The 17,202-nt window shown below is 40.0% G+C and overlaps 1 protein-coding gene across 2 annotated transcripts in view; it reads right to left on the reverse strand.

Annotated features, from left to right (window-relative positions):
- The window catches only part of LOC132816333 (progesterone receptor-like), a 335,587-nt gene that overhangs the window by 223,415 nt on the left and 94,970 nt on the right, over positions 1-17,202 (reverse strand). For both annotated transcript variants that reach the window (XM_060825767.1, XM_060825766.1), the window contains exon 3: positions 12,988-13,139. In XM_060825767.1, the coding sequence (XP_060681750.1) occupies positions 12,988-13,139 (152 nt within the window). The remainder of the gene's footprint in view (positions 1-12,987; positions 13,140-17,202) is intronic.

Raw genomic sequence — 17,202 nt, forward strand, 5'->3', positions numbered from 1 at the left:
CTGATCATGCTCGTTCCTCATCCTCATCTCAAGAGATTCCACCCTCCCAGACATGTGGGAATGCTCACTCCCTTCAACACTGCCTTACAATAGTCACTACTGCCTCTTTCCTCACTCTGAACAATGCTCATCCACCATATCACCAACAATACTCAGCCACTATAACCCGAACAATGCTCATCCACCGCATCCCCAGGAGTGCTCACCCTGATCACTTTACTGCTGTCATCAACATCTTGACCAGGACAGGAAGCACCAACTAAACAGATGGAAATGTTAAGGCTGAACTTTTAATTGTGGTTAGTGGTGATCACCACGGTATTGCCACAGACTATAAGATTCAGAGCCGTATCATTTTTGGGTTAGATCTTGTTAGATTGATTCAGATTATGCAGTCCTAGAGATGTACAGCACGGATACAGACCCTTTGGTCCAACCTGTCCATGCCGACCAGATATCCCAACCCAATCTAGGCCCATTTGCCAGCACTTGGCCCACATCCCTCTAAACCCTTCCTATTCATATACCCATCCAGATGCCTTTTAAACCCATCCAAAAATAAAATAATTTGTTGGTTAAAGGTTAAAGCATGATTTTCCTTTAGGGTTACGAAATAAGGTATATCCAACTTAAATATGGAAATTAAAGTTTGCACCTATACCAAACAGTTGTGATTTGTTAATTACATTACCCATCCATAAGTCTGATCCACCAAAATATTTTTGACGTATAGTCACAGTTTAATGCAGAATTAATCAATACGGTTTGCAGCGTGAAAAACAAAAAAACACTACAAAATCAAAAGTACGTCAGGCAACATCTGTGGAAAGAAAGCAAGCTAACATTCTAAGTCTGGGTGAATGTTCAGTTCAGATTCCAGCATCGGCTTCTACCTATTTTCAATATATTGCTGAAATGGGCAAAGTTCCAGATTACAGAGTTAAGATGATATTTCACTCACATATGAGATATCACATGGTGTTTTCATGCTCATAACTCTTGTGTTTCTGGCACAAATATGTAGATATGAATTGGCTGCCAGCAATGTCTCTGACATTATCTTACTAATTATATCATATCGGTTTTACAGTTCAGTTTCATCTTTCGGATGTGGTAGAGGACAAAATGGTCATCCTACCCAAATTCCCAGATATTCCGGTCTGTACCATTTTGAACTGGAATGAATCTGCATGGTGATGGATGGATATTCCAGTCTGTACTGGTCTGAACTGGACTGAATCTGCACGATTATGAATGGATATTCCAGTCTGTACTGGTCTGAACTGGAATGAATCTGCATGGTGACAGCTGGATATTCCGGTCTGTACTGGTCTGAACTGGAATGAATCTGCATGGTTACAGCTGGATATTCCGGTCTGTACTGGTTTGAACTGGACTGAAGCTGCATGGTGACAGCTGGATATTCTGGTCTGTACTTGTCTGAACTGGACTGAGTCAGCACGGTGATGGATGAAGTTTCTGTGCACTAACCAGACACAGTGAAAGTACAGCAAACCATAAAAAGATGAATTGCATGAGGTGATGTGACAAATGTTTGCAGCAAACATTTGAGATAGTTGAGCAAACTCCTAAGTAAGTAATGCCTATGTCAAGAAAAAAAACAAATGATAACAACAGTGATGCAATAAAAATGCAGAAATGTCTTTATTTTTCAATTTATTTACAGTTTATTATCATCTGACCTTGTACAGCAAAGGATATTGAAAAATACGAAAATAGCTCTGGATCAATTTCGCTTCAATGACTGTGATAGATTTCACCATGTCGTGAATATTGTCAAACAACGTGATATCTCTTGTGTCTTTATGACCATTCTGACTTCAACTAGGAAACAGGCAGGTGAATGGGTAGGCTTCACCAAACTCCACAAGATTTGCTTTCAGTCAACAACATTTTAAATATCTCACATGTTTCGCCATAACTGTAGGGCTTGAACATCCTTTAACATAGAGTTCTTGATGATGAATGATGTCTTGTCTGTGATTTCATGCTCTAGGCCTAATTTTGCTCTTAGTGGTTTGTGTGGCTCCATGACAAAGGTGTATGATGTTGGCTAATCTAGAGCAATGCTGAAAATATGTGGCTGGAAAGGCTCACCAGGTCAGGCAGCATCCAAGGAACACGAGAATCGACGTTTCGGGCACGAGCCCTTCCTCAGGAATCTAGAGCAATTAATCCTGAACTTCCACTTGTCATGAGCACCATTCTATTTGCTTTCCCACATCCCAGCAGGAATAGCTGGTGCTTTTCCATGATAGATTTTCAGGTTATCTGGATTTGACTCATTGCAATTTCATGGGCCTGCACTGTCCAATAATTAACACAACTACACGATACTCAGGTTCTCAATGCTGATATAAGTTGGTGGCAAGCTGCCTTCTTGACACAATCCACTTGATGTAGATAGACCAACAATGCCATTATGGAGGGAGCCCCAGGATTTTGACGCAGTGATACTGATGTAATGATAGTATATTTCCAAGTCAGGATGAGAAAGGGGTTGGAGGGGAACTTGCAGATGACATTCTCATGTATCTGCTGCCCATGTTCTTCCAGATACTGCTAGATCGGGGTTTGGAAGGTGTCACCTAAGGATCTTTGGAGAATTTCTTTAGTGTATCTTATAGACATTTGATAGCACTGCTACTAATTGGAGTGATTGAGTATCTGTGGGGGTGGTGCCAATGAAGCAGACTGCTTTGTCCTTGACATTGTCAGGTTTCTTTAGTGTTAATATAATGCAGCAAGTGGGGAGTCTTATCCATCAGGATCTCCAGGACACAGCCTGAAGAATGCCAATTGCCACATCTGGAGAAAATGTCAGGAACCATGCAGGCTATCTGCAGAGAGAGACTTTCCCGGGTAGACAATGGACTTTTAAAGATTGTGCAGGTACAAGCAATGCCATTGAAACAGAAATAAGAACATTAGAAGTAGGAGCAGGAGGAGGCCATTCAGCCCCTCGATCCTGCTCGGCCATTTGATGTGATCATGGCGGATTTCATCTCGACTTCAACTTCACTTTCCTGCCTGCTCCCCATAACCCTTTAACCCATTACTGATTAAAAATCTATGTATCCTCCTTAATATTAGTCAGTGTCCCAGGATGAATTCTATTGATCTCTGATTTAAATCTGTTCCCCTTTATCTGAAAACTATGACCTCTGATTTTAGATTGCTGTACATGAAGAAACATACTCTACATCTTTTTCTTTTGTTAATCATCTTTTAGCATCTCTTATACCTCAATTACATCTCCTCGCATTTTTCTAAACTCCAGTATGTATCGACGTAAATTCTTCAGCCTCTCTACATTAGATGAACCCTTCATCTCCGGCATCAATCTACTGAACCTTTAATGAACTGCCTCCAATATAACTCCATCCCTCCTCAATTGGGGAGACCAACATTGGATTCAATACTCCAGGTGCGATCTCACTAATACCTTGTACAGTTGCAACAGTACTTCCCCACTGTTGTACTCTATTCCTTAAGAAATAAATGCCAAAATTCCACTGACCTTCCTACAGATCTGTCTGCGGTGAATCACTTTAAAGTTTCTCTCCTTCTACATAATAAGTAATAATTTCACACATTCGTTTTAAACTTGGTTTGCCAACTTTTGGCCCATTCACCTCACCTACCCACACCCATTTGTAAAATACTTCATTTCTTCATGGCAACTAGGATTATGGGATATCTACTGAGTAGCAACTTTTTCTCAGAAGGACATATAGTAAGATGGGACAGAAATCAGTCAGAGGAAATGCCTATGCCATAGAAGATGAATATTAAAGGTAATTAATGAGGCAGGTTTGGTAAGATACTGTGTGAGAATTACTTGGGCCTCACAGTGAGAAAACCTTCAAAAGCGTTGTGCAACTCAAACCTTCAAGAAAAATGCGTAAGGTTCAGCTGGCATTGATTCTCACCAGTTTCAATTACAAGGAGGAAAAAAGCATGTAACATTTTGATTCAGTCCTTTAAGTTTTTACATTCAACATTTGATTCCACAATTTTAGATTATAGCCTTTCCCCTTATCATTTCAAAATAAACTTTTAATAATGATTCTGCTATTGCCATTTCCGCCTCATCTCGACCCATCTTTAGTTCCTTTACCCTCCCCAACCACCTTCAATGGTTTTGCACCAAATGTCTCCTGTTACAGTCACAGGTTTTTTCTCCTATTTCCCCACTGCTTCTTTCCCTGCCTCTCTACTTACTTTGACACCGCTGTAGGATAAACAGGGGTGTGACAGCTTGGATACTTGGCACACACAAGTGCTCTATTCTCCTGCGATGGTTACCAACCAGTTATACACTGAGACAGTGGGACCTCGTAAATTGACAAAAGTGTTTGGTTGTTCTGATAAGACCTTGATTACCAGATATGTGAAATCTAAAACATCAAAGATCTGTCAATTTCCTCTCTAGAAAGCAAAACTGAAACTCTGTGCTTGACTGGGTTTATCTGTATCAAACCTCATGTCATGCGAAGCCATCATACAATAATTTAAAAACGTGGTGGATGTAATTGTGGATTGCAAAAAGCAAGATCATACATTGGTCAACAACTAAGTCCTAACTGGGTAGAAAGAATTTGCAGAGGGCAATGGGTGGTCAACTTACTTCTATTAGGCAGAAGTGAGGACTGCAGGTGCTGGAGATTTAGAGTCAAGATTAGAGTGGTGCTGGAAAAGCACAGCAGGTCAGGCAGCATTGGAGGAGCAGGAAAATTGATGTTTTGGGAAAAAGCCCTTCATCAGGAACTTCCAGCGCCACTCTAATCTTGAATCTTCTTCTGTTGTTCTATTTGCTTAGTGCTTTTAGAGAGTCACTAACAGTAACCTATACTGCTGTGGGTCTGGCCACACAGGTAGGCCGGAACGGATGAAGGATGGCAGATGTACTTTGTGTTATGACACAGGGACAGACAGCCTAATCAGATCAGCTTTGTACTCACAACACAATAAAGTTCAAACCTTCAAAGACCCTCAAAATTCCTAACCAGACTTTTAAAATAACACTTTATGAATAAACAATTCTCGACACCAGGTTTGTAGCTTAAACAAAATACTTAACTATTTATTAATAATGTGGTAACTTTAGCATTGTATAATTAAACAACAAAATAATCTAATTGATGTCTATGATTAAAACTCAATAAGCTTTTACCCAGCACTATTCACACAAAAGGCAAACAGACAACTACCAGGTAAGGGATAAATAAAATAACAAAACTGGCCAGATTACTTAAAAGGTTTTCACGATGCATTTTTCCACAGATGCATATGATTGTTTCTGGCTGACTTTAAGAAGACCTCAATCAGGATCACACTTCACTCTGAGGAAGTTTCAATAATACTTGTAAATTAGTTGTTATTCTCTGAACTTCCAATCACTGATAATGGGAGTTGAGGCAGGGACCTTTCAAATCTTCAGGAAACATTAACAGCCAAACTCCTTCTGTCAGGCACATAATCCAAAACCCAGTTCAAATGCTCCAACCCCTCGATGTTTGACCATCCTCTTCCCTCCCAGACCTGCTGGCACCATTTCCCAAGTACTGACCTCACTAATGGCCAAACATCTGCTATCTGTTTAAATATACTGCTCCCCACCACCCCCACCCCCATTGAAGTATCTGTGGAACCTTTTGATCAAGAACCAACCTGAAATTCATTTTCAGGCCTGGCCTCACAAATAAACAACAGCTTGTTTGTCACTTTCCTCAACACAAACTGCTGACCACAGTCCAAAGGTCATTTTACAGCTCACCGTTCACAGATCACAGCTACAAATCAAAATTGATAAAAGAAAGTGAAGAAAAATCAGTAGGGTTTCAACATTCACTCCACGACATGAATGAACAACATTTCTCTTTGACTGAATCAGTAGTAGTTTTATCTTCACTAGCCTTCATTTCCAGATTTATCATTAATTGAAATTGAATTCCATCAGTTGCCATGATAGTATTTCAACTAAGGTCACCTCAACAATGGCCTGGGTCTCTGGGTTGCTACTCCAGTGACATTACCACGATGTCAACAATTCGTCTAAAAGCTCAAAGGGGCAAAAAGGCTGACTGTTGGTCTACAGCGTCAGTGCTCAGGGTGGTGCTGCCCTGTGGCCTCCGTTCAATAGCTGTTGTCCCTATTCAAGTAGCTGTCTTTGTCATTATTGATGGGGAGTTGAAGGATCCTGCACCTCCTACTCAATCGTCTATTCAACTTCTGAACATGACACTGTGTAACCTCGCAGACAGTAAAGGGACTTGGTCACGGGGTGTCCAGGGATCTTGAAATAATTGGCACTAAGTCGCTGTCCCCACACAAAATCACTGAGCTTAGACCTAAGGAGGTGTTCCTCTCAGCTTAAATCACAGTGTGATTGTGGCTGACCCAAAGCTTGCCAGTTTCTTTGTTTATTGAGTTAGTGTAGTTCCTATTTCACATCTCAATTGTTTGTTGTTCTGCACTCACTTTCTCCAAACTCCTACGTTGCTGGTCTCATGTGTAACCTTTGTACCGTGGGGCACTGTGCCATCTCCTATTACTTCATAATTAATTGAATTATAACAGCATATCAACCAATCATGATGGTATAATAAACAGAATTTGCTTAAACGCCATTACTGAATTGAATTGAATTGAGTTTATTGTCACGTGTGCCGAGGCACAGTGAAAAGCTTTGTTTTGCGAGCAATACAGGCAGATCACAGAGTTAAACAGCATAGATAGTAAATAATAGGGAAATAGAAGCAAAAACAAAAACACAGGTACTGGCGAATGCAAGAGTTTGTGAGTCCATTCAGTATTCTAACAACAGTAGGGTAGATGCTGTTTCGAAACCGGCTGGTGAGTGTGTTCAGGCTTCTGTACCTTCTCCCTGATGGTCGAGGCTGTAGAAAGCACTCAGGGTGGGATGGATCTTTGAGAATGCTGGAGGCCTTTCCTTGGCAATGGGCCTGGGAGATGGATTCTATAGATGGGAGGTTGGTCTTTGTGATTGTCCGGGCCGAGTTCACCACTCTCTGTAACCATCTTCGATCTTGAATGGTACAGTTACCATACCAGGTAGTAATACTTCCAGACAGAATGCTCTCGATGGCGCACCTATAAAAGTTGGCAAGGGTACTCACCATCATGCCAAATTTTCTCAGCTGCCTGAGGAAGAAGAGATGTCGTTTGGCCTTTGTAAACAGTGAGTCCACACAAAGAGTCCAAGAAAGTTTATTGTGGATGACCACTGGAGACATGGTCGAACTCCCAAATCACCAGGCCTGATTTTTACTAAAAATTGCGATCCCATATGCACATTCCAATATTCATCCTCATATATTTTTGATAGAGTCCAGAGGAATGATACTGGCATCTCCGAATGTATTTTCTTCATTTTATAAATCATGTTTGTAAAGTGGTTATCTCAGATACCCAGAGACAAATACCTCTATCAGGTCAGACTAATCTTTAAATATGTCTGCTTCAGGCTCCACTGCTAAAGGCATTTTCAACTTCTGACATCACCATCTACTCATGTTTCCTCCAATGGAGATAGATTAAACCAAAGCTACAGTTTTGAAGCAAATAAGAAGCATTTTTGGGAAATGGTTATCAGTGTGGAATGTGTTTTATCAGTCTGTTGTTTAGTTTGTATGATATAAAATATTGATTCAGGCAAAAGACAGAAATGCAGTTTTGGGCAACGCACTCTAAGAGTCAAGGCTATCGAAGACTTCTTTGGATTTTTGCCAACTCGATGCATTTGTTTTTAGCTTGAAGTACTTCATAAATGAAAATATAGAAATGTGAAATAATTTTGTACTTTACATTTCAGCAAGTTACTCCATTTAGAAATTTGTAAAACCCTTTCGTGGTTTTAAAGTACAGGACACATAAAGTGTTGAAACAACCGTGCAATAATGTGCCCCATATCTCCAAAATATTCTGTAAGGATGAGTGTAGTATAATTTCCTTTTAACAAGGAAGTAATGAGTAGTATAACTTTTACCACAGGGTGCTGTACATTCCAAAATGATACAGTGAATGATCAGATTTCTTAGGCAGATCCTTAAGTTTAGATTAGCATGCTTCAAATTCACATATTTTAATTTCACCAGAAATTATACTTTTCAATGATTTGCAGAAAGTTCTGTTGTTTTGTTTACACCACATGCTAGATTTTAAAATGGTTGAAACTAAAGTACAGCATGTGTGGTCTATGATGTCCCTGCTGGAGACAGCCTACAGCACACAGATAAGGATTATTTATTCTCTCCTCCCCTTGGCCACATGTTTGAAATACCATGATAACAGATATTTTTAAAAATACGCTATCTAGATAGGAACACTTTTTATAATACAGTGAGCATTCAATAACTAGAAATATCCTTACATTAGTTTACAATTCACAGTGTTTGAATAAATATTGACCCATGATTGGGATATGCTTTACATAGAGGGCATGGATTAATAAAAAGATCAAAAGGATTCCTACTACTTGGGACACCTTATAAGGATTTTTAACACAGTTCCATAAGTCAAATAGTACATAAACCAAGAAATTGTGACTGCTACAGAAAGCTTTGTTATTAAAAATGCGAGAGAAATTGTGAAATATGTTAAATATGTTTGGCATTGTACTGATGGTGTAATGCATTAATGCAAGACCATACTGCTCCATAATATATTTTCACAATCTGCACTTATTTATCTTGAAGCTGCCATATAGTATTTTGTTGAAAAAGTGAAGGAAGGGGAAATTACTATGATCCTAGCTAAACAGATCATAATATTTCAAGATGTAAAGCATGACCCAAACATATGCTTTTTGGCAAATATTCTTCCTTTTAAAATTATGGTGATCAATCATCTCTGGGATCGATCATTTACCTTTTCTGTCTTGAGTCCTTGTGTCTCTTTAGTTTCATCAACTATGGGTGTGAAAGGCACCCGTGTAAACCTCACTCACCTAAGGCTGTTAGCAACACAGCGGTCAAACCTTCTAATCAATCTCACTGTGGAGGGCAGGGGGAGCTGCCTGTTACTTTTGCTTTCCAAGGTTGGAGGCACTTTGGTTGTGACCATTCAGGCACAGAGATTTTAACCTTGTGCCCCTCTTATGCTCAAAAATGGCTGTACCCAAATTTTTAGGCCACTGTATTTCAAAAACAAACTATTAGGCTGCTGCTAAATCTGTTTCTTATTTTAGTCATGTCGTCAAGACTTGCATATTCCTGATTTTAGGTTAATGCATTTCAATAACTCAGGTCAGTGGTAGTTAAATTGGTCAGGGTGTAAACCAGATGTCTGACCTGAAAGTGTGACATTATCAGTCAGTTACAATAAATGTAGAGTTTCTCGTTCACTAGACTGACAAAGATGAAACAGACATGTCATTAACATGAGTACATTATCATTCACAATCATTTACCCCAATCAGTAGAATGCAGGCAACAACGCTGAATGTTTTAAATGGAAATAGATATATATATATAAAAAAACTTTAGTTGTCATTCTTGAAACACAAAACAACCACTTTTCTGATATCATATTACTTTGACATAGCTAAAGCTGCTAGCAGATTGAATAGAGCAATGTTTTGTCTACATGTATAATTCTGCAACAATTTTATTAAAAGATCATCTGTAGAACTTTACACATTAGCAGCACGGGGGAAGGTAATACACCCTATTGTGTCTCCTTACTGAAATAATCCTAAACTAATCCCATTACCCTGCTATCTCCTCACACTCCTTTATATCCCTCTACTTACTTATCCAATTATTTTAATTAAATGTACAGTTGTTTAAATTGTTTAACCATACAAGTGTCCAATAGACAATAGACAATAGGTGCAAGAGTAGGCCATTCAGCCCTTCGAGCCTGCACCGCCATTCAATATGATCATGGCTGATCATTCCTAATCAGTATCCGCTTCCTGCCTGATCTCCATAACCCTTAGAGGATGTCACAATAGGTGTATGCTCCATCTGTTAGATTGTCTCCCACAATGCTCTTTCCTGGTGGGGAAAGCTTGGTTAGCGCCTAGGAATGCATTAAGCACTTGCACAATATGATGATGTTGCATGAAAGCAGGTGGGAGATCAACTCTGACCTAACATCAAGGTCTCCCTCAGTCTCAGTGACATATATTTATCATTTTAAAAATTTGTTTACAGGATGTGGACATTGCTGACTAGGGTAGCATTTATTGCCCCGAGGACAGCTAAGAGCCAACCACTTTGCTGTGGATTTGGATTGACATGTCAGCCAGACCAGGTAAGGACGGCAGATTTCTTTCCTTAAAGAACATTCATGAACTAGATAGTTTTTACAAAAATTGTTGCCGAACTGTAACCTTAACCCATTAGGGACAGCTGTTCATTCTGGACATTTATTGAGTTCAAGTTTCACCATCTGCCAAGGTGGGATTCCTAATGCATTGGCCTGTTGTCTTCATTGCTGGTCTACATCCTATGACCACTATTTTTCTTCTATCAGTGTAACTTGTACCTAATTGCTATTATACAGTAAACCACATCTTGTTTATGACAAGAGCTTCCTCTTGTGAGTTTACCAGATTTTTTTTCTATACCATATTAAACCAAGCTTTCCCCACCAGGAAAGAGCATTGTGGAAGACAATCTAACAGATGGAGCATACACCGATTGTGATATCTTCTAAGGCAAATCATTGCCTGCTTTTCTATGCAACAATTCTCTCCCATCCTCTTGAGCACTTGGGTTATAATTTTGATTAATAACTCTTCATCAATCTCTCCCTAACTACACCTAATAATCTATTTTTTGCATGTTATAAAACCTCTTTAGGAAGAGTCTCTAATAAATCTCCACTTAGTAGTGTTTGCTCCAACAGTAAATATTTGACTATCTTAAGGTATTCCTCCAAGCTATGTTTCTATTCCTGGTGTCATCTTCAGGCATGAATTGCCATAGGTTCAAAGTTTTATTGTAAGAAGTTGAAAAGGCAAATGTTTGGCTAGGGTTGAGGAACAAAGCCCTGCAGGCCAGCATATCCTGCTCCTGGCCATGATGAGGAGAAAGTGAGGCCTGCAGATGCTAGAGATCAGAGTCGAGAGTGTGGGGCTGGAAAAGCACAGCAGGTCAGGCAGCATCTGAGGAGCAGGAGAATCAATGTTTCGAGTATAAGCTCTTCATCAGGAATGAGGCTGGTGGGTTGAGGTTGAGAGATAAATGGGAGGGGCTGGGGTTGGGGGGAGGTAGCTGGATGAAAGTAAGGCTATGAAGAGGCCTTGCCTTGTCAGTGGTGGATTTGGTGCACAAAATATGATAATATTACCTGATTCCACAAAGGCAAGTCCAGGTTCCATTCAGTTATTCAGCAAACCCAAGTGATTGTAACTAATTGGGCTCCACACCCACCATCCACCTGCCTGAGTCAATAACACCAATCATCAAATTTGCCTTGGAGTAGAGTTCAGGGTTTCACCCATAAAGATCCTGCTACACTGCAGGATGTAAGGTAACATTTAAAGAATCCTGCTTTACTTTCCAGTAAGTTAAACTATTGAACTTTTTTCACAATTACCTTCAGATCTGTTGCTATGTGTTGCTACACTCTATATCTGAGTGGGGTTCGTCACTCAGTAAAAGGCTGACTTGAATTAAGCAACCAGCAAGATCCGATGGTTCTGCGTGGATGGTTCATTCTTTAGTCATGACATGCTTGAACCATGGAACAATTGTTGCTCTTTCATCTTGCTGTAAAAATATTTTCAAATATTGCACTAGTAAATGCAGTGGTCACAATGCTGAACATCAAAAATGTCCAGTCAGATGTTAAGACTTAAGACTGGAAGAGTTCACTATTGTTGTAGTCCCACTACTCCAGGGATCATGACATGAAATGGTTTTTGAGTTACTAAGATACCCTGTTAAATGCCTCAGCCATATCAGGCTTAAATAGAAATATTTATTGAGCAGGTTTCATAATAAACGTAATTATTGGTTCATTATCAAAACAAAACTTATCAATCTGCAAACTTATGCAATCACTGATAAAAATATACCATTTGAAATATGTGAGTCTAAGCTTTTATCCTTCTCAATATCCCCAAAACACACATCTGCTAAAGTGAGAGAGAGAAAAAAAAACACCAGCTAATGGGTTATTGTTGAAGACAAAAAGGATAAAGCATAGAATATTCCGAAGTCTGTTGCTTTAATGTTCTTGTATGTGTGCTTACATCACCAATCATCCATGGCTGTCTCCGGAGTCTAATAGACATGAACACAATATTGAGATGTTCCTCAATAAGTCTCTCTAAAGAGGAATTAGGTTTCACCCTGAACTCAACAAGACAGTTTCCTTTTCACATTCCCTAACTAAGGATCACATCAAACAAGATACTCTCCATCTCCTCATTTTCACAATAGCAAAGCTCACAGTAATCAACAAACATGTGATTTCTAGGAAAACTTGTTAAAAACAATCCCCAATGTCCACCTTTCAACAACCTTATTTTTTAAAGAAACCATTTGAGATGTTTGCACAAATTCTGATATAATCCACTAACTGTAGTCCTCAAAATCTAAGTCTTCCATGAAATATTAAATATGAAGTATCATCACAGCACAGAAACTGTGTATTTTATACTGAATACCTGATTGGAAGGAAGTCTAAATTCTAGAGGATGAGGATTTAATCCTTTCTGTGGCTGTTTTGAAACTTCTTTCCAACATGTGCCAATGTGTATTCTATGAAACTTCAACAGGAGCACGTTCAAAATATGTGGATCAATGGATATGCAAATATAATGTATATAATATAATATCATTGGATATGCAAATATAATGTATATAATATAATATCATTGGATATGCAAATATAATCTCTTGAATAAAATGAGTAGATTTGCACAAACTTGCTACTTGGCAAAATACAGAATAGCATAAAAGTTAATTGATATGAAAGGAGTTCTACCTTCAACAGCCCTCTTGAAGAAAACCTTACAGCTTCCACATGTAAGGACTCCATAGTGACATCCTGAGGCTTCATCTCCGCAGATCAGACAGAGTTTCTGCAGACTCAGACCCGGGGCGAAGTGAGACATGTGGCCCCTTCCATTCTCTGGTCTTTAAAAAAAGAAAGCAATGGATTTCAAAATAAATTGACTCACCATTAAAAATAATTACAACAAAACATCAGCTAAAGGTTTTACATCCATCTATGGTGAAGTTTCACCAATCTTGCATCACATTACTCTCTATATGTAAAATATTAGTTACATTCGATTGTATATTTGTAATGAATAATTTCACTTTTAATGTGAATATTTTGCTGATCTCACTGACTCTTGTAAAACTGCACTTTTTTAGTTAACAAAAATCACTAATTGGCAGATTTTCTCTTGAAGCTCATGTTTGCAATGAATGGTATCTGATTTTATTAATCTGTCTTCTGGCTAGTGCCAATTAAAGCTTTTCGTTTCATGGCTGTGCAATGCTGGAAAAACAAGTAATATCTTTGATGGCATCTCTGATCCAGTAATTGCAATTATTATTGGGATAATGTGAATTTATTATGTTGGCCACACGAGTGACAGAGCTCGGAGGTAAAAACTGATTAATAACAATCTGTTCAAGTCATCCAGCATTTACTATCTTAATCACAAAATTCTGCTCTACAGCAATGGTGGTCTTGATGCTATGGGTGTGCCAGTTTTCCAGCAAGGTAGGGTTCCCAGTACTTCCTTTCACTTCCTGTGGCAAACGCTGTCTTGCTGAGTGTAATAGCATTCTGTGCAATCATCAGAAATAAGCAGAATAAGCAAAATGTAGTAAATCAAGCCTCATGCTGAACTGATGTCAAACCTGCCAATCTGGATGCACCATTTGAGTTAATGTCTTGTTTTGAGGATACACAGTAGTAAAGTATAAAGAGATAATCAAAGATTTGCTGTTTACTTTCTACTAAATGGCTGAGTTTATTCAGGTGCTGAATACACCCTCCCAATTAGAAAACTCTCAGGGCAAAATGCTACTTGAAGGGAAACCATTCCTGTGACCACAAAGTCCCTGAGCACATCACTTATTTCAACAATGTCAGCTATCAGTGGAATGCTCCTTAGCCTGCAACATGAAGGCATGGAAGTACAGGGGTAACAAATGAGGGGTTAAATGGCTCAGTGAGGGAGGAGACATAAGGAGAATGGGGTTCTCATCAGGACAGTCTTCCAAGAGAACATTTTCTTCCTTCGGGAACAATGTGTTCAGTGCCTGAGATTCAGAACTGTATATTTATTGTAACTAGACTTGTTGCCTCAGAACAGCCTGAGGATATTAATTTCACTGACTGACACGGTGACCATGGCCCTTAGTTGTTTTTGTCACAGTATTGTCCCAGGCTCTGGAACAAGCCACCATACACTTGTTGTCTGTACATTGTTCAATCAGAGACACTGTTAGAGCCTCCATGTGACAGGAAAGTTGCCTTCATTGGCTTCTCTCTGAACTAATTGAAACAGTAGAGTGTGTATGTGGCTCTGTCACAACGGTATGCTATACTTTGGTACCGAGAGCCACTGAACACACCTGTCGGGTTTTGTGGACATCACATCATGGTGCGAAGATGGAAGTCAACTGTAAAAGTTTACAATGAGGTTTTGCTGTTTATTTATACTCAGCACATCATGCTGTTCAATTCGCATTTTTAGCAACAATGAAGCATCATCCATCTAGCTGATCAGAGAAGCTTTCAGCACCATTCCCAACTGAAGGGTCACTACTGGGTGACCAGGGGTATTTGCTTGACACCTGGGTAGTGATACCTTCTGCAATCCACCATTCCTGGCCAGGATCTGTAACAATGGGAATCAAGCTGTTCTAAAGAGCATCATGGAGCAACTGAAGCAATGCTTCCATCGTCAGCGACTCCTGGAAGAGCCCTGCAGTCCTCCCTGTAGCAGGTGACCTTATTTTGTGGTGGTGTCCGGCATCCTCCCCAATCTCACCATTGTAATGGTACAGTTTTTATGAGCAGGCGTTCAGTGAAGAGCTCAGAAAGAGAAGGAAGGAATGTTGCAGGCAGCACACCCACATTCCAGATGAGAAGTCATGAGCACTTCAGTCAATTTGGATTCCCATTACTACAGTCTCAGTTCCCAGTGTACAACAGTCCCACCCATATATACCACTGACCTGTTAGGAACCATTCCAATGTGCTTCTGACAACACTCCAATAAAAGCCATAACAACCATTCAAATTCAAAATTCTGAAACATCTAATATTCTTTATAATAAGCAATTGATCACTTTATTGTGGTGCTTGACTTGCAATTATTCTTGCCTGGACTTGTTTTCCTACACACTGGTAGCTCAGTAGCTGGCCAAAGGCTGCCATTGTTCACGGATGTTCCTGCAACAAGAGAATTAAAGGGTAACCCAGTGCAGCTCTTGGCTTTCTGGGCTTGGCTTTACCTGCACCACCTGCATTTGGGTAGCAGCACTTGGTACTGCTTGGCTGAGAGGTAGAGGCTACAATGATGGCCCAGTGCTGGACGTGAGGGAAAACAAAATGTCCATGCAGAGTGGAGCTCCTTCCACTTCCCCAAACGAAAGTAACTCAGAAATCCTAAATACAGTAGCGCCTCGACTTATGAACTTAATCTGTTCCGGGACCCGGCTCGCGAACCAAAAAGTTTGCGAACTGAAACAATTTTCCCATTGTTCGGATATTAAAGCGCACGTAACAAAGCAGAACAATGACAATGAAACCACAGGCTTTTTGCGTTCGTACCTTCGTTCGTACTTTGAAGTCCGTACGTACGTTGAAGCAAATTTTTATGTACAATCCTGTTCGTAAACCGATTTGTTCGTGAACGGGGTCATTCGTATGTCGAGGTGTTACTGTAATCTATTAGAGGAGATTGCTAAAAACCTCTCCTCACACTGGGCTGGACAGAACGAAGCTGCATCCTATTATGTTGCACTGACATGGCAACAAACAAAGGTTTCATCACCCAAGTCTGAGCTTTCATTGCAGAACGCTAACCTTAGGCTGCTTCTGCCTGTGTGGTAAGGAAGCTGTGATATTGCTATTCTGCAAGTGTTCTCTTGAAAGTGGCAGGAAAGGATGGGCATCAAGTCCCTGTGAAAACCATGTGTCAAGCTGAAGCCAGACTCTTCCTCATTCCTTGACAGTGACAGCTGGAGGCCCATTAAAGTATCATGCATTTCTGTATCTGCCTACCTCAGCCATTGTCAGGATTCCACCGAATTAACATCCTGATGGGAGGCCTCTGCAGTTGAACTCATGTGCAGTTTCACATTCTGAGAAGTTGACACATGCATGGCCTTGGCAAAAGTGAGGACTGAAGATGCTGGTGATTAGAGTCGAGAGTGTGGTGCTGGAAAAACACAGCAAGTCAGGTAGCATTTGAGGAGCAGGACAATCAATGTTTCAGGCAAAAGCCCTTCATTAGGAATCCATGGCCTTTCCCGCTGCCCTGGTCCTTGGAAATCCTGCTGTGAGATGTGCCAAATGTAAATGCTATCTCTAGAACACACGCAGTGACAATATTCACTGACTGAGTATTTAATTGAGAAATAGTGTTCCTTTTTTTTAATCAGTTTCTTCTTCATTCAGGCCTTCAGCCTCCAGTACAACTGCCTGGACTAGGGGGATCTGAGAGCAGAGGCAGAGACCACTGTTGTGATGAGGGAACGTGATATTAAGGCAAGAGCCTCCAATTGTAAGTCATAACAGATTGCAGAATAAAGACGACATTTTGACATATCGTACCAATCTCAATGATTTCAGTTTGTGTTCTGACCACTGCCTTAGGGACAGCTGAACTCACGATGAAAGAAACATGACCTCCCCATTGGATAAGACATCTCGCCATAGCTGTTCCCCTTGCCTTCTCTACTCCACCCCTCCCTGACCAGATACCAATACTGCACATTCTCAGTCACCATATCTTGGGAAAGGGATGGAGGGGGGCAATGAATCAATGAATGTGTCACAATATTCTTGGAGGTACATCTGCCAGAGCTGAATATCTGATTATGGATTACAACAAGGTGTGGGAGGGTATGACAAAGCTATGAAAATGAGGCATGAGTCACAGTCAGTGAAGATTAGTTATAAATGAGTGAATAGATTATGATGAATGGAGCCATGTGGGAAGTTGGTTAT

Source organism: Hemiscyllium ocellatum, chromosome 6 (genome assembly GCF_020745735.1).
Source record: "Hemiscyllium ocellatum isolate sHemOce1 chromosome 6, sHemOce1.pat.X.cur, whole genome shotgun sequence".
Lineage (NCBI taxonomy): Eukaryota > Metazoa > Chordata > Chondrichthyes > Orectolobiformes > Hemiscylliidae > Hemiscyllium > Hemiscyllium ocellatum.